Genomic DNA, 26,212 nt, shown 5'->3' on the forward strand with positions numbered 1-26,212 from the left:
ATGAATTCAAACCGATTTTCTAAAGAGTACGAGAAAGGGGTATGGGAATTCGTTAAGTTTGCGGTTGCGCACCCCGAAGACCCGATTCGAATGCCGTGTCCTTTCTTGGGTTGCTGTTATGGGGATAAGGTTGACGGGAATAAGTTGGCATCGCATTTACTACGGTTTGGAATTGATAGAAGTTATACATGTTGGACAATGCATGGTGAGAAAAGTAACGGGAATGTTGAGTCGAGGTGTAATACAAAGTATGCTTCAAACGACGATTGCACAGCCACATATGATTATGATCGAGTCGAAGAGATTGCAGAAGCGCTTGAAGAAGATCTTGAGGATTGTCCCAAAATGTTCGAGAGGTTGGTAAGCGATGTAGTAGGGTTAGTTTCTCATTCTTGGTTCATCTAATCTTTGTTTCTTTTGCATAGAAAAATTTTCATATAACCTATTGTTTTAATTTATAGAGCACACTGGTTGTTGCTTGCTATCAACCCTATAAGAGAAGTGGTATATTTTCTGAATTCGGTAGATGGTGAGTGGACCAATTATCCGGCTATGAAGACAATGATTGATACGTAAGTGGGATCGTTCTAAATATTCGTGTATATTTATATATTTAATTATTTGTGAGATTGATCTAAATATATGCTTTTATAATTTTGTTAGATCAATACAAGTGTTCCGAAGTCAACGAGACGCACAGATATCCCGGACTAAATCAAACAACATTACTTGGATCAAAGTGCAGGTACATTAATTTTCACAATTCTGCTTATAATATTTATGCTACTTGATAAAACAAGACAACTATAAAATCTTATTTGTTTTTCTATGTAGTGTCCGATACAGCTAAACAGTTCAGATTGTGGATACTATGTTTTGAGGTTTATGAAAGAAATCCTTCAAACGAATCAATTAGAGATTCCAATCACGGTATGGATTTATAACTTAATTAGATAACTTCTTATAATTTATTACATTTAACTAAATCATTCATATTATGTTGTTGTTCTGTAGTACTTTGACGACTTCTAAGCTGCTTCTTACACGAGACTTAAGATGGAAGAAATCAAAGAGGATTTGTGTCAATTTTATATTCATCAGCTATTCATGTAGGATTTGTGTCGATTTGAAGTATAATATTATAGTACTCTAGGATGGTTACAAACTTTGTTCATACTGTTGCCAATATTTGAAGTATAATATTGTTGATGTTACTGATTTAGTTTGTTTGGCATGACTTAGTTACATGTGAAACTTTCTGTATTCATACTTTACATGATTTAGTTTGTTTGACATGAACTATAATGATGTATATATATAATTTTGGATATTATAATGGTATTATATTAGTATATATGTGTATATATATATATATATATATATATATATATTGTCCTACCTATGGTTGAAAATATATCGTCGAAAATATATTACAGGTCGAAAATATATTACAGGTCAAAAATATTACAGGTCGAACTGGGAGGCTGAAATTATAGGTTGCACTTTAAAATACCTCATTTAGCAACGACAGCGCTTTTTAAAAAACGCTCTTAAAGGGCCACCTACTAAAGCGCTTTATTACAAAAAGCGCTGCCTAAGATTAAAAAAAAGCATAAAAAATTAAAAAAAATGCAACCTACGAAAGAGCTTTTGGAAAAGCGCTCTTATAGGGGGGGCTACCAGAGCGTTTTTTCCAGAAAAAACGCTCTTTTAGGGGGGCTACCAGAGCGCTTTTTCTGGAAAAAGCGCTCTTATAACGGGGGCTACCAGAGCGCTAAGCGCTCTTATAGGGGGGCTACCAGAGCGCTTTTCTGGAAAAAGCGCTCTTATAGGCGGGCTACCAGAGCGCTTTCAAAAACGCTTTCGTTACCTACGGCAGTGCAGGCTTTGGCAGCGCTTTAAAGCGCTTTAGTAGCCCAAAAAAAGCGCTTTTAAAGCCCTTCAGCGTTGTAGTGGAATTACGAGATGCATGCAATTTAAAAAAATTGATTGATATATAAGTTAGTTTTCAAATATAACTTAATTTCAGATTACTTTTTTCTAAATCCATTTAAATGAATGCATGATCAGTGAAGGGGTTGGGAAACATGCAATCTACATATGATATAATAATAAACTCAACTGGATCTATTGTCAATCTACATAAGAAATTAATGTTGCAAGATTCACAAAAACAAAACATTACTAGGTCGCAAGAAAGTTTTTTCTTGTAACGTAGCAAGGTTTTGTTCTTGTTTTTAGAAACATTTATCAACAACAACATACAATAATATTTATCAACTATTATCAAGAAAACAACAACAACATATCAACTCATAAAATATTTTACCAACGTACCTTTAATTGAAAAGATTCGTGAAAAATCAAGACGAAGAAATGATCTACTTGTCTCAGAATGAACTGAAGTTGATATACTTTATCTTGCTATGAAGAAAAAATACAAGGCAGATGAAGCTTTTACAACGGCTTCATAATTCTTGTATTGTTTCTCCATAGAAAAACAAATCATTTGTGAATTACACCCACAACATGCACTTTCTTGAGTTTATCTTTTTTATTCACTTTCTCTACAAGTCAAAAAATACGTAGTGTAGTTAGTTAACACAATTAGAAACCAAGTTAAGAAAACACGTAGACTATTTAGTCATCTAATATAATGATGTCTCTATCATCTTCAAAATCCAAGTAAAGGCATTACATGAAAAATCATTTATAAAACTAGTTTCATACTTGCAACAAATATGATAACTGGGATCCAAGTAGATATAACCCAAAAAACAAGAAAGTCATGTCTAAGGAAAATATTTTTTAAGAAGAACTTGTTTCATACATGGAACATATATGGTAACTGAGATCAATTCCAAAAACAGATATCTCAGTAAAGATAACCCAAAAAATATGAAAATCATGCAAGTGGAAATCCTTTGTAATACCAAATAGAATGATAAGAATAAAGCATATGAAAAAAAATAGAAGAACTTATACACAAAAAATGGGAAAAAAGTATGAATAATATGGAAGAAAGCTTATGAAGAAGAAGAAAGATAAAGCATACGAACTTGATTAACTTTTATAATGAAAAAGCTTATGAGGACTAGTTCGTTCAAGTGGAAGAGAGAGATGTTTGAGTTTTATTTTGAGAGTGATGACTATTCTGTACTGAAACTTGATAGCTTCGCTTATATATATGTAAAATTTATCACCACGGTTGTTAACAAAACTGTGATAAAATGTAAGAACTATTCACAACGGTTTCTGTTAATAAACGTGGTAGTAAGCATTTTAATTCTAAGTATGTAATAAAACAATAAAAAATTGTTGGCACATGGTAGTAAGCATTTTAATTCTAAACATGTTAATAAACTTGGTAGTAAGCATTTTAATTCTAGGAACAAACTCTTTTTATAACAAAACAATAAAAAATTTATTGGTACTGGAATCCAAAGAATGTAACCTATCATCTATCACAACGTCTTTTAATAAATAATAAAAAAGTCAGGCCCGTGAAAATAAGTTGAACTTTGTATTTAGGAGAAAATGAAAATGTAAGTGTGAGATATTAGATCGAACTCTAGTATGGCCGAAGGGTAGCTTCTTGGTTCGACAGGATTAAGCATGAAGTCGAAGGTTGTTCACATGCTTGTGTCGAAGATGCTAGGGTTGTTAGCATGTTAAATTAGGTTTAATGTTTAAACCCTAATTTGTTAAGTTAGCTTGTTTATTAAGTTGACTTGTGTAATGGGTCTTGCTGAAAAAACCCATTAGTTAGTATGTTAGGTTTTATTATAAATAGCATACTAGTCTCTCATCATTGCTAAGCTGCAAATCCTAATTTAGGGTGAGAGAGGTTGTTTGTTATTCTTGTAAACTTGTAATCTTGTTTTAAGAGAAAGTGAAAGAATAGCAGTTATAACCAATTATTGTGTTCCTCTTCTTCCTTGTCCTTTATTCATCCCTTATTTTATACATTGTTCGTGGCATTGAATTCACAACAAATTGGTGCGGTGAGCGTGGAGAAGATGCCTTCAACAAAGTATGAGATTGAAAAGTTCACCGGAGTGAATGATTTCGGTCTGTGGCGCTTGAAGATGAAAGCCCTACTGGTTCAGCAGGGTTGTTTGGAAGCGTTGAAGGGAGAGGCAGCCATGAATGCAGAATTGACGGCAGCGGAGAAGACGAATATGATCGAGAAAGCACATAGTGCAATTTTGTTGAGCCTTGGTGATAAGGTTCTCCGGCAGGTATCAAAGGAGACGACGGCATCAGGGTTATGGGTGAAACTTGAAAGTTTGTATATGACCAAATCGCTGGTAAATCGACTATACCTGAAGCAAGCTTTGTATTCATTCAAGATGATTGAAGACAAAGTATTGGCTGAGCAGTTGGATATGTTCAACAAGCTGATTCTTGATCTTGAAAATATTGATGTGAAGATCGATGATGAAGATCAAGCACTGTTACTATTGTGTTCTTTGCCTCGATCACATGCTCACTTCAAAGAAACTCTCTTGTATGGAAGGGAGTCCCTGACATTTGAAGAAGTTCAATCAGCCTTGTACTCTAAGGACCTGAATGAACGAAAGGAGCATAAACCTTCGACTGTTGGCGAAGGTTTGGCCGTTAAAGGAAAACTCTTACGAAAGGATGGTAAGTTCGACAAGAAGAAAGGCAAAAGCCAGTCGAAGTCTTACAGTGGCGAAGCATCTGGCATTCAATGCTACCATTGTAAGAAGGAGGGTCACACAAGAAAGGTGTGCCCTGAACGCCTGAAATATCATGGAGGTAAGGATAATGGCAACGCTGCCATTGTTCAAGATGATTTCGAATCATCTGATATTCTTGTGGTTTCAAGCAGTGACTCTAAGAAGGAGTGGATTATGGATTCAGGTCGCACTTGGCACATGACTCCAAACAAAGACTTGTTCGAGGAATTATGTGATCAAGATGGTGGATCAGTATTGCTGGGAAACAACAAGGCTTGCTAGATTGCAGGTGTTGGATCTGTGAGATTCAAGCTCCATGATGAGTCAATAAGGTTGTTGACTGAAGTCAGGTATGTTCCTGATTTGAAGAGAAATCTGCTTTCTCTTGGTGAATTCGACAAGAAAGGATATGTTTTCCAAGGAGAGAAAAGTATCCTAAGAGTCATGAAGGGTTCGAAAGAAGTCTTGAGAGGCGTGAAGAAACAAGGCTTGTATACCCTTGAGGCTGAAGTTGTAAGTGGTTCGACAAATGTTGCATCCACGAAACCTTTGTCGAAAACAGAAATCTGGCACATGAGATTGGGCCATGTCAGTGAAAGGGGTCTGGTCGAATTAGGGAAAAAAAATCTGCTTGGTGGACACAAAGTCGAAAAGCTGAAGTTTTGTGAACCCTGTGTACTTGGAAAATCCTGCAGAGTGAAGTTCAACAAAGGCAAACAAATAACACATGGATCCCTTGATTACATCCATGCTGATCTTTGGGGGCCTGCAAGGTGTCCATCACATTCAGGAGCAAGGTATTTTCTATCCATAGTAGATGATTATTCCAGAAAATTATGGGTATTCATCCAAAAGGCTAAGGATGAAACTTTTGAGAATTTCAAAAGTTGGAAGACTCTGGTTGAAAATCAGACTGGCAGAAAGGTCAAGCGGTTGAGAACCGACAATAGCCTTGAATTTTGCAATGAGGCATTCGACAGTTTTTGTGCTGCCTCTGGTATTGCAAGGCATAGAACTACTGCAGGTACTCCACAGCAAAATGGTATGGCTGAAAGGTTTAATCGAACTATTTTGGAGAGAGTCAGATGCATGTTGACTAGTGCGGGGTTAACGAAGGTGTTCTGGGCTGAGGCTGTTTCGACAGCAACATTTCTGATAAACAGTTGTCCTTCGACAATGTTAGATATGAAGACACCTGAAGAAGTTTGGTCGGGACATCCACCAGATCTCGACAAACTGAGAGTATTTTGATACGTAGCCTATGCTCACATTAGGCAAGACAAGGTCGAACCTAGAGCTCTGAAATGCATGTTCATGGGATACCCAGAAGGAGTCAAAGCTTATAGGCTATGGTGCCTAGAGCCAGGTCACAGGAGGTGTATCACCAGTCGAGATGTTGTTTTCAATGAAGCTGAAATGGCTTTTAAGAAAACTGATGATGTTGGTCGAAGTACAGAAACATCTGACGAAGAGCTGGAACAGGTAGAGATTCCTGTTGAGGTGGAGCATGTTGATACTGAATTGCATATCCCTAATGAAGTCGAAGAAGAAGCAGAAGATGCTGAGGAAGTTGAGGAAACTGACGATGACTACCTATTGTCGAGAGATAGGTCGAGAAGAGTCATCAAACCACCTCAGAGACTTGGGTATGCAGATCTTATAGCTTATGCATTAATCTCTGCCAGTGAGGTTCTTGATGATGAACCTAAAGATTATAAGGAAGTTTTGAGGAGTCAAAATAAGACTGAATGGCTGAAGGCCATGGATGATGAGATAAAATCTCTTCATGATAATCACACTTGGGAACTGATCAAGAAACCTGCTGGGGCAAGGTTAGTCAGCTGTAAATGGATTTTCAAAGTTAAGGAAGGAATTGAAGGAGTGACGTCGAAAAGATATAAGGCAAGGTTAGTTGCAAGGGGTTTCACTCAGAAAGAAGGTGTCGACTTCAATGATGTGTTTTCTCCTGTTGTGAAGCATAGGTCCATTCGAATGTTGCTTGCCATGGTGGCACAGTTCGATCTTGAACTGGAACAGATGGATGTGAAAACTGCGTTCTTGTATGGTGATCTAGATGAAACGATCCTGATGAGGCAACCTGAAGGGTATGTCGAAAAGGGGAACGAAGATTATGTGTGAAAGTTAAAGAGATCCTTGTATGGGCTGAAACAATCTCCTCGACAGTGGAATAGGAGATTCGACAAGTTCATGGCACACATAAGTTTCATTAGAAGTCAGTTCGACCACTGTGTTTACTTCAGATTTCGACCTGGTAATTCATTTGTTATTTTGTTGCTTTATGTGGATGATATTCTCATAGCAAGCAACAATGCTGAAGATGTGACGAGGGTGAAGGCTGAACTCAATAAGGAGTTCGATATGAAGGATCTGGGAGCTGCTTCCAGAATTCTTGGAATTGACATTCGAAGAGATAGAAAGAAGTATAAGTTATGTTTATCTCAAGAGGCATACCTACGGAAGATTCTTGAAAAGTTTGGTATGTCGAATTCGAAGCCAGTTGTGACTCCAACAAACTCTCAATTCAAGCTGAGTATTGATCAGTGTCCCAGTACTGATGTAGAAAGAGCCTATATGAATAGCATCCCATATGCTAATATAGTTGGTTCTTTTATGTATGATATGGTTTGTACTAGACCCGACATAGCATACGCAGTAAGTCTTGTAAGCAGGTACATGGCGAATCCTGGAAAGGCTCACTGGCAAGCATTAAAGTGGATTTTAAGGTACATAAATGGGTCTCTGAAAAGAGTCTTAATTTATAAGGGAGCCTTGGGTGAAGATGGTAAAGCAGCAATTGGAGGATATGTCGACTCTGATTATGCAGGTTGTATGGATTCCAGAAAATCTATTTCTGGATATGTTTTCACTATGTTTGGCACAGCAATTAGTTGGAAAGCAACACTTCAAAAGGTTGTTGCTCTATCAACCACTGAAGCGGAGTATATTGCATTAACTGAAGCTGTGAAAAAAGCATTGTGGCTTGAAGGTTTTGCGAAGGAGCTGAAAGTTCAAGGTCGAGGTATCACTGTTAAATGTGATAGTCAAAGTGCAATACACCTGTCGAAGAATTCAGCCTATCATGAGCAAACTAAGCACATTGATGTGAGGCTGCATTTCGTCAGAGGAGTAATCGAGCGTGGAGAAGTCCAAGTGCTGAAGGTTTCGACTGAAGACAATGCTGCTGATATGATCACCAAGACATTACCGAGTTGCAAGCACTACAAAAAAAAAGGTCTACGGCCACGCTAAATTTTTCCACAACTCAAAAACTGTGGCCACATATAAGCTTTGGCCAGGGTTTTCAAATCGTAGACATATGTTTAGAAATATTGAATCTGGAGTGTGAAACTGTGGCCTTTTCATCACTTGCCACGGTTAACAAACTGCGGATAGTTTAAGCCGCAATAGTAAAACCGCGGCATTATAATTTTCACTTCAAATTGTGGTCCAAACCCAAAAAAAATATAGCCCGCCAGAATTTCCCCCTTTTTTTTAGTTTCCCTCTCCTTAATTTTTTTTAGATTAAAAAAAAGTTGAAAATGTAAATACAATTTCAATGTTAGTTTTCGTTCACAAATGGAAATAGGGTTAGAGATAGTGAAATCCAAAACTCTCTCCCTCCTTCAAGAGAAGATCGTGAACGGTGATGGTGGTGCGGCCGATTCCTCTCCTCCGATCGACAACAACAACTAACATTGCCTTCTTCTCTTTTCATCACAAATGGAAGCGCAACCTCCATCTCTAGTGATATCTCCTTTTCTTCCCCGTTTGATCCTCTCCGTCTCCGATTTTTTCGATTCATGTTAGTTTTTGTTCAATATCATGTTTTAGTAACCTAATTTGTTTGATTTTACAGAGATTAACACAAATTCTAAAAGGGAAAATGAAACCCTAGTTGTAAGCATAATAGGGTTCGAGAAGAAGAAAGTCGCACTTTAGAGAGAACTAAGGGATTGGGTAGCGCGCCATCTCCCGTGTACGATTCTTCTCCCCAACCTTCACCTTTCTCTTTTCTCTGCATACAAATCTATCCCTTCTTCGCCTTTTACTTGAATCTTGTGGACTGGTCCTCATAAAATACTCTAGCAGTGGGGCTTGGCACTTGTGTTTATCTATGGAGTGCTTCAAACAACAAAGTGAGTATGAACCTATAAATTGCCAACAATATCACCTATTCCAAACATGTGAAATCATAGTTAACATGTATATTTGTGTGGCTTTCAGGTGACTAGGCTTTGTGACTTGGGGCCTTATGATGGTGTTTGTTTTGTCCAGTGGACCAAGGAGGGTTCTTTCATATCTATTGGTATAAACCTTGGTCAAGTTTAGGTACCTTGTTAGCGATTAGCTTCATTAGATTTTGTTTTATCCATCCATGTATTTGAAATAACAGATTTTGTTTCCAAGAAATCGCCGAAAGGGGTGTCTGGAATCGAGAAAGATTCGTGCGTGATTGATATGAAGTGCAGTAGTCACAAAGGGTTTTCTGAGAATTCACAAGGTGAGAGGATTTGTAGGATTTGTCATCTGGCTTTTGGACCTGCGTCAGATGCAGCAATTGTCGAAAGTGCAAGCGCTACGAGTGGAGATTTTATTCAACTTGGTTGCGGGGTTAAAACGAGCTCGACATTGCTTATGTTTATTGTGCTGAAGTGTGGTTCAAGCTAAAGGGAAGCAGGTATATATATTTCTGGCCAATTTCAATTTATAGATCAATTATGATAGTTTTGCATCAGCAAATTATTGAATTTGATTGTCATGTTCATGTTTGTTCATATTATTCGAAACCATGCCCTTGTGATTGTCCTGGTGAAGATTCTTGGTTGTCGATATCATCAAATCGAGTGTTCATTAGGTGCATTTCTTTTTCTTTAACAGATTATGTGAAATATGTGGCGAGACTGCAAAAAATGTCTCGGGTGCTACTACTAACGGAGTTATGGAAGAGTGGAATGATAGAAGATTCATGGACAACAGCGGTAACTCATCGCGCAGGTTTGGTGGATGCTGGCGAGCACAGCCGTATTGTAATTTCTTGAAGGTGTGCCTGGTAATAGCTTTCATTATGCCATGGTTTTTTCATGTAAACATGTTCTAGCATCGGAATCAAACACTTATATATTTTAATGTGAGTTGCTGAACTTTTCTATTCATGTAATGGCTGTATTTTAATGTGAGTTGCAGGAGACTTAGGGAGAAGAAGGAAGCTGTAGAGCTTAAGGCAGATCCAGAAAGGGATCAAAGAATTGTTTCTGCCTATCAGGTAATTTGGCTGGCTCTGTTCTGTTTTTGTCTTGGATTATATTTGAACTACTACTAGAGTTGTATTGTATCAAGTATGAATGACTAATATGCAAATGCTGATGATAGAGATGTTGGTTAACTAACAAAATCATGCAAGTTTTTTCATTAGATTTAGTCTGATTATGCTACTACCTGTTGGTATATGTTAATATTACATCTTCGGCGGTGCTTTGCAATTTTCTTGTAATTTTCTTAGTTTATTTGCAATTTCTATTGAGATTTATTATTGATTATCATGATTCCAGGATTTGAATTCAACCTTATTGAAGAGTAGAGGACTTTCTCCGGAGATATTGCTGCTCAAATTAAGCACAATAACAAATCTCTTCATTTCAAAGTTGATACTGAATCAAATGTACATACTCTCTCGATTTTCGAGTGCGATTTTCGAGTGTGATTTTCGATTTTGTTGATTTTAAGTTAAGTTATATATATTTTTCTGCATTGCTCAGTTGTGTTGTAATGTTGTAATATGTATATGTATATGTTCTTCAGGTGTTGACGATATTTACTCTCACAGATTTCGTGACTTCTGCTAAAGCCGTTGCTTTTATTCGATTACCTGATTACAAATCCGGCAAGGTACAGAGGACTGTTTTGTATATGAGATTGGATTTCGTATTTGAAAAATAATCATAGGATTTTATACTTTTGGAGTTTTGATGATTGTGTATTTTGTTTCATGTAGATTGAAGTTCAATATCTTCATGATCATGCTGGTTTTACTACTGCTGTTGATTTGAGTCGCAACCATGCTATTGATTTTTCTGCGACAATTAGTACTCCTGGTATTCAATTTACATGTTTTGATTTATGGAATCATGAGTAGTTCATTTAGTACTCTATTCAGTTTGTAACTTGAGTGTTATGATTTATACTGAATAATTGAATGATAATAGATCTTGTATTGTTTTACCGGAGTCCGAACTGAGACTGATGACATTTTTTAATTTGTGGTTATCCTTTTATCTGATCTAGATCTTCAGGACGACTGTGAAGATAGGGATTTATTGAATGGACTTAGTGAAGATATCTTAGAGCTTTCATCATCTGGTTGAAGAGCTCGCTGTAACTTTAACTGAGTCCAACATTCAAGCAGCAAGCATGAAGGTTAGTCCACTAATCAACCATTTCTAAACATTCTTTTCTAGGGTTTTTGGATACTTGTTTCAAAGAACCTGTGAGAATTGAGACACTAGTAATTTTGTAACCAGGGAAGAATAACATTCTCATTGAAGTCATAATATATTAATGTCATATAATTATAATTTTAGCTATATTTTCCATTTACATGGTTTTGATCCCAAGCTTCAAGCTTTCCCATGTGGCTCTGTATTAATGTTAAGCTTTGGTTCATAAAGTTACAAAATAAGTGCAGTTTTTTTCAACTTTGGTTCTAAAAGTTGAAAAGAGTTCTGAATCTTAGTTTCTCGAGAATTACCATATTGCATTATCTCTTGCTTTACTTGAAGTATTAAAGAAAACACATGTTTTTATGGAGAAACTTTTGGTGATGGTAAGTTCCTGAAAAATTAAATTTGTTATTATGTTAATTCCAATGTGAATCAACTCTTCTGTGTCTTCTTACATTGTGCATAAAGTCATTTGTGTTAGTTAGTGTTTTAGTGAAATAAATGAAAGCAAGTTCAACCTGTAGAGGATAGAGAATTTTAGGTTCATGAATTTAAAAAAAATAAAGTCACAAATATGGTGTCTTTGTGATTGATTATTTATGTGCTACAAGAAAATATGATGAAGTATATAACAATTGTAAAATAAGGATGCTCAACACCTCATAAATCGTGTCAGCTCGCACATTCGGTTTAGTGGTGGGTCCTCCCTCAAATTCATCATACACGTGTATGTATAAATTGAATTTCATAGCTTTTCTAGTCTTGCTTTGAAACTACTTTATTAGTAGCTTTTCTATTTAAGACTTTTTGGTTATGTTCGTGAAACTTCAAATATGGTGCCTGTTACCTACTAGTATTAAACTACTACTTCAATAAGTACTCTTGAACTTAAGATTTCAAGACATGCCTTGGAGAAAGAACAAGAGAAATTTTAAATTTTGGTTACTGAAATTTTTATGCAGATTCAAAGCTCATTTAAGATGAGTAGTTGCAGGATTGCTAGAGTCAAATATGAGTGCTTTCTTTTTGGTATGATGCATACTCATGCTTGTTTTTATAAAAAGTATATTATTACCTTTCTGCCTTTTGAATTGGTTGTAATAAACAAATGGTAGATAAAATAGAGATGATTGGTGCTTTATTTTTAATAAGGTGTTCTTATACTAGATCTTAGTGTGTGTGCATGTAATTGGGGTTTGAATTGAGGTTCTTCATTTTTTCACATTGTTTGTGTTATAAATAATTTGCATGTGTCTCTAAAGTTTGAGCATAAAAGTAGTAAAGGGTGTAATTATGGACCTCATTCTGAGTGGCAGGTTTACAAGTGAGTGTGCACTAATTTTTTTCCTTTCAAGGTTCAGTAGATTTATTACAGTTGTATGTAACTAAAGTCATGTTTTTGTTTGTTTGTTTGTATGTAGTGTATTAGGTGGTAGTCATGGTGTCCCACGAGTTCATTACAAAGGACGACAAGGTGATTTCTATATTATGTGTTGTGAAAGTTTTTTTTAGAGAGGGGTATGGGTTTATCTCTTGATGTTTTTGTAACCTGGAATTGTTTGGCAGGTCGTGGATTTCTAGCAATTAGTTATCCTTCCTATAATTGTAATATGAGTGGAGCTGATCATTGTAAAGTCTCATCATACATTTAGAAATCAAAATTCTAACAAGGAACATTTCATAATTGTTATGAAATTATGACAGTAGTTATTATGAATGTAATTATACAATGTGTCTTATATACTTTATTTTAGAACTTCATTTTTTGTTTTCTATTTATGACTACACACAATGATATGTATATATATATATATATATATATATATACATATATATATATATATATATATATATATATATATATATATATATATATATATTAAATGACATATTTATGTAATGATACAAATAAACCGTGGCTAGATAAATGGTTTAGAAAGCATAACATATAACAACGGTTTTAAATAGGTGGTCATAACCAAACCGTGGCTATATCTTGAACTAATACTGTGTCGTAAACGTTAAAATGAAACCGTGGCTTTACCATATAGCCACAGTTTTGAAGTCATGGTAAATACAAACCGCGGTCTTAATCAAGCTACCTAAACCATGGCCTAAAAAAGCCACGGTTGTAAAAAAGGCGTGGTCTATACCAAAAAACTATGGACTTTACTTTAGGCCACGACCGAATACTCCACAGTTGGATTTCCGTGGCCAAACTGTGGCCTCAGCGTTACGCCACGGTTATTTTGCATATAGCCTCGGTTTTCTGGTCGTGGCAGGATACCTTTTTTTCTGTAGTGAAGTTTTTCCACTATATGCAGTTGCTAAAGCTGCATGAAGAAAACTAGTTTGTTCCCTTGATGTTGTAGAGTTAGATCCAAGGTGGAGATTTGTGAGATATTGGATCGAACTCTAGTATGGCCGAAGGGTAGCTTCTTGGTTCGACAAGATTAAGCATGAAGTCGAAGGTTGTTCACATGCTTGTGTCGAAGATGCTAGGGTTGTTAGCATGTTAAATTAGGTTTAGTGTTTAAACCCTAATTTGTTAAGTTAGCTTGTTTATTAAGTTGACTTGTGTAATGGGTCTTGCTGAAAAAACCCATTAGTTAGTATGTTAGGTTTTATTATAAATATCATTTTAGTCTCTCATCATTGCTAAGCTGCAAATCCTAATTTAGGGTGAGAGAGGTTGTTTGTTATTCTTGTAAACTTGTAATCTTGTTTTAAGAGAAAGTGAAAGAATAGCAGTTATAACCAATTATTGTTCCTCTTCTTCCTTGTCCTTTATTCATCCCTTATTTTATACTTTGTTCGTGGCATTGAATTCACAACAGTAAGGAAATAGATTTCTTAATGTGTGAAAAAAGTAAAATTGAAATATTTCTAAGTACTAAAATTTGATATTTTTTATAGGGACTAAAAATCAAAATTGAAATATTTATAGGAACCAAAAACATATTTAACTCTTAATAATATGACAGCTAAAACAATTTTATTTACCTTTAGGTTCTATTTGGTAAAATTAGCGGTTGGGTGATAAGTCAGTTGATAGCTTATAGCAAGTGGCTGATGACTGAAGGCTGATAGGTTATAATTTATAGTTGATAAGTTAACTAAAGTGTTTGATAAAATTAGCGGCTTAACTTGCAGATAAATGTAAAATACATAAAAAGAAATTTATTAATTAATAATTAAATGTATCTTTAATATAATTAAAATTTACAAGGGTAATAATGAAAGAAAAAATGATAAACTATAAACTATAAGTTAAAATGCTATTTGAATTAGCGTTTGAAAAATATGATATAAGTTAATAAAATCAGCCATAAGCTATAAGCTATCAGTCATAAACCATCAGCTATAAGCTATAATAAGTTATCAGCTAGTTTATCAGTCAACCGCTATTTTTACAAAACTAACCCTTATTATACCCATAAATAATATTTCTAGTTTAAAAAACATTATTTCAAAATAATAGTTATAAATAAAAAAATTATCACCTAAAGAAAGTAATATATGAACAAATAATGCAATATCATAACTTAAACTTGTAACATCAATTTTACTATGATAGATGTTGATTTTATATTTTCTATAAATAAAGAGTTGTAGATGTTTGGATTATCTTTTAAATGGTATAAAAACATTTTCTTAATACAAATATAAATCAACATTTTCTTCATTTGAAAATCATTCAAAATAGTATGGTATTTGCTTATACATCAAAAATATTTAATTAAAATTTATTAAAAATAATTATAAGAGTTATATCTTGATGTCTTCATGAGACTTGGAGCTTTAATTTTAGATTGTATACCGTATTTATTTCATTTTATCATTTGTAACTAAAAACATGACTACATATGAATTTAATTGATATGCACTGACAATGTAAAACCGTTTTATACTGTCAGTGAATCGTGACCGTTAAATGTTTATTGAAATTTAATTTTTATTTTAATTATTTATAAAATAATATTTGTGAATAATTGTGATGTACTAACTATGTAAAAAAATTTACAATGACATTGCGTAGTAATTAATCTCGCTAAATATAACATCCTCTCAAACTTTTTTATTCATATTCTCAAGTCAAATTTTCTTTGACAAAAATAAAGTAAAGGAGGGTTAAAATCATTACATAAATTAGATTGTGTTAAGAGGGTTGGCCTCTTCTTGATTCAAGAATATGAGTTGTATTAAAGAAAGGAGAGTAAAAATGTTTTTTGGCAAGGAGAGTTGAAATCATGTTTGCTAGGTTTTAAACTCTTGTCTCCGGATTCTACGTCCTTGATAAATAATATACAAATCATGTAAAAAATATTCATAGAAGTCGTCCCATCAGACAAAGATTGTGATGGTCACCTCCATTCAAGAGGGCAACAATTTGAACAATGTTACATTTGAACAAATCATTTTCTCGCTTTGAAGTCTTGTACTTCAACTAGATGCAAATTATCCTATCAAGAAGGTCAAAACAATTTCCCTCGAGTATAAATGTAAATGACTCTAAGAAAAACATCCCCAAATAAAGAAAGTGAAGTTTGAAGAAGAGATTCGAGATGATGAAGATTGTGAAGGACCAGATGATGATGAAGATTTTATATTTTTCACCAAAAGGATCCAACACTAGTACAGAAAAAGAAGTTTCATTGGAAGGAACTTTTAACCATATAGAGGATCATCATGAATACCAATCAAGTTAGAAAGAAAATTTTCTTAAAGCTTATTTACTTTCAATTAAAATTACCTTTTTATTCTCATTCATTTCATATATAACGATGTGGTGAATAGACCTCAAAATATATGAACCATAGAGGAAAAAGAGAAAGTGCGGCACAATTTGAAACTCAAGTAATTGATAACTAGTGTTTTTAGCACTATAAATTAGAATTATGTATTTAATTCTATATTTTCTAATAAATTGTGCAACACCCTTAAAATGACCTATAAAGGTACTATTGAGATCAAAAGGTAATAAAGATCAAAAGGTAATCAAGAATCTAAGGAACCAAAAATTTATAAAGAAAACTTCAAGATTAGTTCTATAACAATATGAAAACTCTTGGTAATCATTTCAAAAAAATTATCTAACAAAATTCTTGGATATGAAATCCAGGGATGGAAATCTAGATCAACCACGACTTTGTTTTTTAAATAATTAGCAATTGATTATAAGATATCGCATTAGGGGTGTAATCCTTACAACAAGAACACGCTAAAAAATTGTTGTACAAAGTAATGGTAATTTATACCAATCATAAAAATGAATCCTACGCGATGGTTCCCTATTACAAACCCATCTTCAAGAATAATACAAAATATTTGATATCACCGCATCAAAGCTAAAAAGGGTGTTATCAAAAATGATGGTATTTCTCATTGTCCAAATGCACCATATTAAAGCCAACTAAATTGTATTTAGTTTAGCTTTAATGTTGGTATTTTTCACCTTGTCTTGGAAATACCCAAAGCTCTTGAACTCTTCAAGTGAAAGATCTACATCATTACCCAACCAAATAAAAATTCTATTCCATACCGCGTTTGTAACGTGGCATTGAAAGAAAAGGTGTTCCAAAGATTTCGGATGATTATAGCAAAAAGAACAATCAATGGAAGTGAAATTAGACACACCTCTATTGGCTAGGAGAACTTTTAGAGGTAGTCTATTGATGAAAAATCTCCAAGAAAAGATCTTGATCTTAGCCGGGATGATTGTCTTCCAAATAACTTCCAAAAACTTGATGGTGGGAATTGGCCAAGCTAGATCCTTTGCATTAGACGCCAAATGCGATACACTAGACACCGAGAAAATTCCGGTAGAGGTTAATTTCCATTGGAAATCATCCGTTCCTGAATTTTCCGGCACAGCTCCATCTAGAAGCGCCTTTAAATCCCTCAATTCATTATCAAGAACCGAGCTCATTCCAAGAGTGTTGAAGATGGAATTGTTCGAAAGCAGAGGAATCAAAAGATCAATACCAAAAATAGCTTCCAAGTTCCAAGAAATGTCACCTTTGTTCCAATTGATAAGGTCACCCACCGCACATAATTTATTGGTTGTCCAATCAAACAAATACGGAAAAGAAGCGCGAAGAGTTTAATCACCCAACCAACAACTATGCCAAAAAAGAATGTTGTTGCCTATCTTAAAATCACATTTTACCCAATCGGTAAAACACGACTTAAAATCTGAGGATTCATATTCTTGAAGGATGGTTGATAACTTCAAGAGATGCTGCATGAGTTAAAAGATTTCAAAGAAGAAAAATCTTTTCTAGAAGACAAGATTCCTAATGGCATAGAAGAGAACAAAAGAGCATCCGCAAAAGAAAATGAGAATAAAAAAACAGTCAGTTAGGCTAAAGGAGTTCGTGCTACAGTAGAGAGGTGCAATTAGTATTTTATTTTATTAGTATGTTATCTTTAAGTGTTGTTTGTATTGGACCATGACCCAACTAGTAGTCAAAACCCTACTATATAATTGTATGCTGCCTCATTTATGAAATTAAGAAGAAAAGTTGTTTTATTTTATTGTATTTTTATGCATTCTTAGATCTAGGCTCCATCCAAACCTACAAACCCCTCTTCTAAAGAGATTTTGGATGAAGCTATCCAAATTACAACTCTCCATCTCAACAATGCTATGGCTGAAAATCAATGACAAATGGATGAAAGGTTTGCACAAATTTCTGCAGCATTGGCACAACAAGTGGGTGAACTACATTCAAGGCTTGATAATGAAAAAGATGTGGAAGATTCTAGGTTTGAATCTCTCATGGCTGCCCTTCAAAAGATTTCATTACAAAAATCAATACTTGCAGCTGCTGTTGCTACACAGCCAGCTAGTTCTTCGGGTATGGAGGTAAATTCATCTACCATCTCTTTTATTTCCCCACCTTTCATTCATTTTCTCACACCATCTCACACACCGTTGAGACCTACCACCACTCCCCACCACTCAGCCACCCAATCTGCTGTCTACATACCTACAATCCTCACCACCGTCCCACCACACACAACCATACCACAAACTGCCCCAATCCCCACAGTCCTAACAGCACCCCCTCCACCACCACCTTTTCCCCCTTACACTTCTTATATACATCCTCAAACTGTTTTTGTCCCACATAATATTCGTAACCCATTCCCTCCACCGGACCCTTTCCAACACCACCACCATAATATACCCCCCCTTACCACCTATGAGATCTCCAAAATTAGAGTTACCTCTATTTGATGGATCCAACCCATTGGAATGGTTATTCCAAGATGAACAATTTTTTGGATTTTATAATCTCCCACCAGAAAACTGTTTATCACTTCATTTTATATGAAAGGTGATGCATTAGGGTGGTTTAAGTGGATGTATCAAAATCATTTGCTGACTGATTGGAGTTCATTTACTAGGGCTTTAGAATTAAGATTTGGGCCCTCTACATTTGAGAACCTCCAAGCAGAGTTATTTTAGTTAAAACAAAGTGGGTCTGTTACGGAATATCAAACTAAGTTTGAACAACTTGGTAATAAGGTTGTGGGCCTACCAGCAGAAGCTATTTTAAATTGTTTTATTTCTGGCTTACAGCAAGAGATTCAAAATGAACTTGCTATTCATAAACCTAATTCAATTTTCAAGGCCATTGGTCTTACTAAGCTGATTAAATCTAAACTCAAAGACACAAAAACCAGAAATATAAACCCTTTCCAATGTCTTACCAAAAGCCCAACCCGCCCAATTTCAAAGCCCAAATTCCCACATCACACCCCAACTCAACCACTCAAAAGCCTTCCAACCCACAACAATCCAAAACACCAATCCGAAAATTAACACAGGCCCAACACCAAGAACGCCGTGCTCAAGGACTTTGTTTTAATTGCGATGAAAAATTTTTCACAGGCCATAAATGCTCTACTAGAAGATTTTTTATACTCGTGGCTGATGATGAATTTGATGAGGAGATTCCAGAAGTGGTAGACAAAGAAGAAAGTGTAACAGAACAAGATATATGTGATACTTATTTTCAACTCTCTCCCAAAGCAGTAACGGGCCAGTTTTCACCTCAAACCCTCAAATTTCAAAGGGTCCATCGCATGCCTGCCGGTTATGGTGTTAGTCGATACGGGAAGTGGGAGTCATTTGCAGTGTCAAGGGATATGTAACAATGTGGAAATCCTGCTGCAAAACAAGCATTTTACTTTGTCGTTTTACCTACTACCTATTGAAGGAGTGGATATTGTGTTAGGCATGGCGTGGCTCAGAACCTTAGGCCCAATACAGGCTGATTTTTCTATACCCTCAATCACTTTTTAATATAACACTAAACCCATCACCTTGACCGGCGACCCTAAGTCTTTTCCCACCCCCACAACCTTCCACCAACTAAAACACCTTCTCCATACTGATGTTGTCATGTCTCTGTACTTATTACTTTTTGAACCCATTGACACATCAGCAAACAACACACAATCCACACAGAAACCACCCGAAACTAAAACACTCCCACCCCAAATTACCAAACTCTTAACAGAATTCCAAACAATTTTTCAACAGCCAACGGGATTGCCACCCCCAAGAAATCGTGACCATCAAATCAACCTTTTCCCTAATACCCCTCCCATCAAGGTCAAACCTTATCGTTATCCACACTCAAAAAAAGATGCCATGACCAAGTTGATTCACCAAATGTTAAAGGATGGAACTATAATCCCTAGTACTAGCCCATTTTCCTCACTGGTTCTACTTGTGAAAAAGAAAGATGGAACTTGGAGATTTTGTGTGGATTACCGAGCCCTAAATGCTGTCACTGTTAAAGACAGATTCCCAATCCCAACAATTGATGAACTATTAGATGAGTTAGGATCATCTACCATTTTTACCAAGATAGATTTGTGATCAGGTTACCACCAGATCAGGGTTGCATCTAAAGATACATATAAAACAGCTTTTCGAACTTTTGACGGACACTATGAATTCCTAGTTATGCCCTTTGGTTTAACTAATGGTCCTTCTACTTTCCAATCAGCGATGAATGATTTACTACGACCTTTCCTAAGACGCTTCGTTCTTGTTTTCTTTGATGACATTTTAATTTACAGTTCAAATTTTAGTGATCATCTTAAACATTTGCAGGTGGTGTTCCAGTTAATGAAGGATAATTGTTTTTTTGTGAAGTTATCTAAGTGTGTATTTGTAGCTAAACAGATAGATTTCCTAGGGCATGTGATTTAATCGTGTGGTGTTACACCAGATTCAGATAAAGTAAAAGCTATTCTAGATTGGCCACTGCCAATTTCTCTCTCGGTACTCAGTGGATTTTTAGGCCTCACCGGTTTTTATCGTCGATTTGTGCAAAATTACGCCACACTCGTCGCTCCCCTCACCGATCTGTTACGTTCCAATAATTTTACATGGGGTATAGAGGCTAATATAGCCTTTACAAATCTCAAAAGAAAAATGACCAACATGCCGGTCATGGCACTACCAGATTTTACTAAACATTTTACTCTTGACACAGACGCATCTGGAGTTGCTATTGGTGCAGTGTTGTCTCAGGATGGTAACCCCATTGCCTTCTTCAGTAAGAAAATGTTCCCTCGAATGCAGGCGGCCTCATTTTATGTTCGAGAGATGTTTGCCATCACATAATCTGTCAAGAAATGGCGTCAGTACCATATAGGCCATAAATTTCATATCTATACAGATCAGAAAAGCCTAAGGGATTTAGTATTGCAACAGATCCAGACACCAGAACAACAAAGATGGACAGCCAAACTACAAGGATTTGATTTTGAAATTTTTTACAAACCTGGGAAATCAAATATCGTTGCCGATGCCTTAAGTAGGAAGTTCGAAAAAGAGACATCCTTGTTGCTGGCCTTATCCTCACCCATGTCGGATCTCCTCACTACCCTGAAAAGCATTTACCAGACAGATGTTGTTGGTCAGAACTTGCTAACATTGGCTACTTAGAATACATCGGAATATTCAGTATCACAAGGTTTGTTACATTACAAAAATAGTATTTTCATATCAGATGTGGGTAATCTTCGGCAGACTATTTTGAAGGAATATCATTGTACAACTGAAGGAGGACATTCGGGCGTCAAGGCAACCTTAGCCCGATTACGTGCGTCATTCTGCTGGCCAGGGGTGTACCTTGCAGTTAAATCAATGGTTAAACAGTGTGCTAGTTGTCAACATTACAAGTATGAAACACAAAAAAGAAGGGTCTTCTACAACCGTTACTGATTTCAGAGAAGGTATGGGAAGATATAACAATGGATTTTATAACTAACTTACCAAATTCTTCCGGTCACACCGAGGTTTGGGTCCTCTGTGATCGCTTAAGTAAGTTTGTTCATTTCATCCCACTACCTTCACACTTCACTGCTCAGGATTTGGCCGCACGCTTTACAGTGGAAATTTGCTGCCTTCACGGTACTCCCAGATCCACTGTGTCTGACCGAGATCCACTTTTCTTGAGCAAGTTTTGGAAACATCTCTTCAAACTTCAAGGCACACACCTGAAATACAGCGCATCTTATCATCCAGAGACAGACGGACAAACGGAGGTAGTAAATCGTTCGTTAGAGACATGCCTGCGTTGTCTGGCTGGGGATCATCCGCGAAAATGGCACAGCTTCCTGCACTTAGCCGAATATTGGTACAACACGTCGTTTCACACGGCCATTCAGATGTCGCCATTCAAGGCACTTTATGGTCGTGATCCACCAACGCTTTTGGACTATGTAACTGGGTCAACGCAGAGGTTCATGTTTTACAGAGAGGTTTGGGTAACACCGCAAGAGAGAAAGGTGAAAGTTCCAAACGAGGTGTGAGAATTTCTGAGTTAAGTGCAAAGACAAGTGCAACTGATAATGTACTTAGCCCTAAAAATGTGTTTGGAAGTACACAAAAAGGTTATGACCATCCTACCCTTACTTTCCCTAACGTTCCTTTTTCTGCCAGCTTTAAGTCAAATTGCGTGTTACCCAATGCCAGCTGGGGAACAGTACGTTCCACTTCCGAAAACCTTTCCACCGCCCAAGAGATAAGATCACACACCAACGACCAATCAAATGTCAAGTCTCAGATTCTCCCTTATCTCTCACGGATTTCTTGTCCTTTCTTAGCCAAAAATCACGTGACATGTCTGCCCCCACCCAACTTGGCCGTTTCATCCACTAAGCCCACAAAAGAGTTCCCTAGCCCAAATACGGATTTGCCTCTTTCAGACCCAATAGCTGTGAACCTTGAGGACAAGGTTCTTTGTGGGCCCCCGAGTAATGTTATGCAGCTGCCAAGGCCCAAGAGAATAAAAAAATAGTCAGTTAGGCTAAAGGAGTTCGTGCTACAGTAGGGAGGTGCAATTAGTATTTTATTTTATTAGTATGTTATCTTTAAGTGCTGTTTGTATTGGCCCATGGCCCAACTAGTAGTCAAAATCCTACTATATAATTATATGCTGCCTCCTTTATGAAATTAAGAAGAAAAGTTATTTTATTTTATTGTCTTTTTACGCATTCTTAGATCTAGAGTTAGAACACAAACCTATCAATCTGCAAAAGAAAATGAGAACTCGGATTCATCTAACAGATCATAAAAAATAAGACGAGCCAAAATTATTTTCTATATGCAATGATTACAATTAGGATATGAGAGATTAAAAAAAATTTATCACTACTTCTAAAAATCATTAATACATATTTGGAAAATTAAAATGATAAATAATCAAGGAATTACTTCAACTTATAAATATCGAAATTAAAATTGAAGGTAAGCATGAAACCCTTAGTAAACTTAATAGAGTTAGAGATAATCTAGATATGATTTTTTTTTATCAAGAGAGATTCTGTAATAAAGTTGGTACATGTTATCAACTTGATAATAACGCCAAATATTTCAATAAGTTTTTCCATGTTAAAATATATTTCAGTCATAACATATTAAAGTGTAGTTATTATGGCAGGAATGGTCATATCGCTCCTTATTGTTCTAAGAAAACGCATCACATAAAATGGACTTCAAATACTTCTTCTCAATTCTCGAAATGTCATATGAATCATATATATACTGGCCACTAACAAATATGGATAAAATAATGGGTTAACAGTGATTTCTCCCTGTAATATAGGCGTGTTTTGATTTATCTTCTTTAAACAAAAGTTTTTAAAAACTTTTTTAAAATATTAAAATTTTGTCTCCCAGATGGAAAAATTACCTCCTATAAAAGTTTTTTTTTTTTTGATTTACCAACTTAATTTTTACACGTTTATGGTGTTAGAAAATTAATTTAAACCGAATAGAATTGAAGCTAGAATCGTGAACGAAATCACTTTCCTTATAAGTATTTCAAGTACTCTCAATATGTCTTAGAGTTGGAACGCATGAATACCCAGGATAATTCAGCCTTTTGTGGAGTTTGTGTAAGATCGACGAAAAACTCGAATGCAAGGAAGAGTGTCTGAATGAGGATTTATAATTTTTGTGTTTCATTTTGGATTCATAAATGTGTATTTATAGGCCATACATGTGTTGTTTCATAAGTTTGCAACTCTTGATGAAACAACACATTTTCACCATATATTGCAATGGTTCATCTATAATGACACAAGGCACCCCTTCATGAAATGTTGTAAATTTGAATTCAAAAAATAAATTTATGTAACAACCAAAAATCTATTCCCATTTTTTGTAACATTAGAACACACTATGGTAATTAATATTTTATAATTTCCAACATATGAAATATCCCAAAATTATATGAATATTTTAGAAAAAAATTAAAAAGGATAAATCAAAACACGTCTATATTGCAGGGGTAAATCACTACTAACCCTAAAAGAAATTAGGTAATTATGTTGTAGGTAAGCTTTGCAGCATCAAGCTCTAAACGATGCACACTACAAAAAATGTTCTCTGCAGCGACGTGGATTACACGTCGCAACATGCAAAATCACGTGGCAAACAAAAAGTAGCGACGTGAGCATTTATGTCGCAGGAGCACGCGTGGCAACATTGTAGCGACGTGGAGACCACGTCAGAAAGTAGCGACGTGACTCCCATGTCGCAACAGGATTACATAGGAAACATCCCACTGCACACACAGCAGGTGTGGCAGGTGTGGGGAAGTGTGTTTGTTGACCAATGTAGCGACGTGTTTCCCACATCGCTACATTAAATACTTTTTTTTAAAAAAAAAATTTATTCACGCTAGATTTGTTTTATTTTATATAATTAATTAATATATAATAAAATATAATATATAATAAAATTTATATAATAAAATTTATATATAAAAAATTTATATAATAAAATCTATAAAATAAAATTTATATAATAAAATCTATAAAAACTAATTTATATAATAAATTTATATAAAATAAATTAATATAATAAACATTATATAATAAATTCAATTAAATAAAATTAAAAATTTAAAACTAATATTTTAATGAATTAAAATGTAGAATATTTTACATTAAAAAAAATTTAAAACAAATAAAATACAAAATGTTTTTAAGAGGCATCATCCGGAAAATAGTTATCCGGATTAAAATCATCAGCCACCCCGTCATCCTCCGGCTCTTGAGGAGGAGCATTACTGTAATTTCCTCCTCCTTGCATAAACCGTCTCATCTGCTCCTCCATCTCAGCTTGCTTCTTCATAATGCCCTCCATCTGTCGCGCATGCTGCTCCTCCATATCAGACTGCTTCTTCCGCATCATCTCGATCTGGGCCTCACTTTCGCGTCTCGCCAATTGCCTTACTAATTCAGTTTGTTCCTGTGTCAGATTTGGTTGACGCGATCCACCCTCTCCATCCTGAACTCTTTGGAACAGATTACGGTCACCAGATCTATAGCTGGACGCCAAATTTCCAGCCCCAAAAAAGCAACCATTAGGCCCTTTATCTTTAATAACGTCACACCAAATGTAGTGATCAACATCCGCGTTAAGCGGCTCCCCCTCTGCTGGCATGAATTGAGGATTATTTTCCAGAAAAATGGCAAGTCGTCTATCATATTCTTCCTGCACAAATATTCAATAAAAAAAATTAAGTTAAATATTTAAATGCATATTTAATGATACTAAATAAATATATACATATTATAAATTAAAATATATTAAAACGTTGCCACGTTATTTTCACGCCACAACTTATGATTTGCCACATGATTTTCACGTGGCAAATTATCAATTGCCACATGAAATTCACATCACAAACTTTGTATCAATATAAAAAAATAAACAACGTAAATTTCACTTACAAGATACATCCTAGTGCGCTCGTCGACAACACCTCCCGATCTCCTTGTCCGGGTCCTCGAAATCAGCTCAGGCATCAATGGTCTTCTACCCAACTGCTTAGCCTAAATAATATAATTAAAAATAATTAGTAAATTATATTATGAATAAAGAAGTAACTTAAAAATTTTAAAACTTTTACCAATCGTCGGGCATGCTCGGCGGTGCTAATACTTCCAACTGTGTTGACACAACCGCCCTTTTCAGATGCCCTCATCTTCTTAAAGGTTTCTGATTTAGCCCGGAATTGTGGAGTCCTCCAATATATTACAAGCTCCTGAAAAACCTCCTCGCCTATCCAGCTAGGACGGATGCCGTGAAGCTCATAATTCTCCCTTACTCGCCGCAGCATATCAGACATTCTTTTAGAGCATCTGGTATTGAAAACTTTCTGAACACTTTTTTCACTCAAAGGATCCCACACACATTTCTCCTGCAATAATGTTGTATGACATTAAAATAAAATGTTAAGTAATTATAATGAGAATTTTATTTAAATAACTATAACTAAAACAATAAATTAAATGCATAACCTACATAAATAACAATACCTTAAACATTCTAAACCATTCATCTTTATTTTTGACGTCCCCATAGCTCTTAAAAGCTGATTTATACATCTGCTGAATTATATAGTTAACAATCCTAGCAGCAGTCCGACTCGGCGTAAAACTGAAACAAAAAATGAAAATGTTAGATATAAATTTATATAAAAAATGAAAATGTATACATATATTAAA

General features: G+C 35.3%; 1 protein-coding gene across 1 annotated transcript; it reads left to right on the plus strand.

The window, feature by feature from the left end:
* The first annotated feature begins 9,341 nt into the window (after nt 1–9,341).
* Nucleotides 9,342–12,934, plus strand: LOC131593196 (mitochondrial outer membrane protein porin 2-like). The gene is made up of 8 exons (XM_058865474.1): nt 9,342–9,402; nt 9,603–9,687; nt 10,309–10,383; nt 10,524–10,610; nt 10,717–10,816; nt 11,007–11,138; nt 12,124–12,635; nt 12,728–12,934. The coding sequence occupies exons 2-6, from the start codon at nt 9,664–9,666 to the stop codon at nt 11,084–11,086; spliced, it is 366 nt and encodes a 121-aa protein (XP_058721457.1). The 5' UTR covers nt 9,342–9,402; nt 9,603–9,663; the 3' UTR covers nt 11,087–11,138; nt 12,124–12,635; nt 12,728–12,934.
* The last annotated feature ends 13,278 nt before the right edge of the window (nt 12,935–26,212 follow it).

Source organism: Vicia villosa, linkage group LG3, assembly GCF_029867415.1.
Source record: "Vicia villosa cultivar HV-30 ecotype Madison, WI linkage group LG3, Vvil1.0, whole genome shotgun sequence".
NCBI classification, from domain to species: domain Eukaryota; kingdom Viridiplantae; phylum Streptophyta; class Magnoliopsida; order Fabales; family Fabaceae; genus Vicia; species Vicia villosa.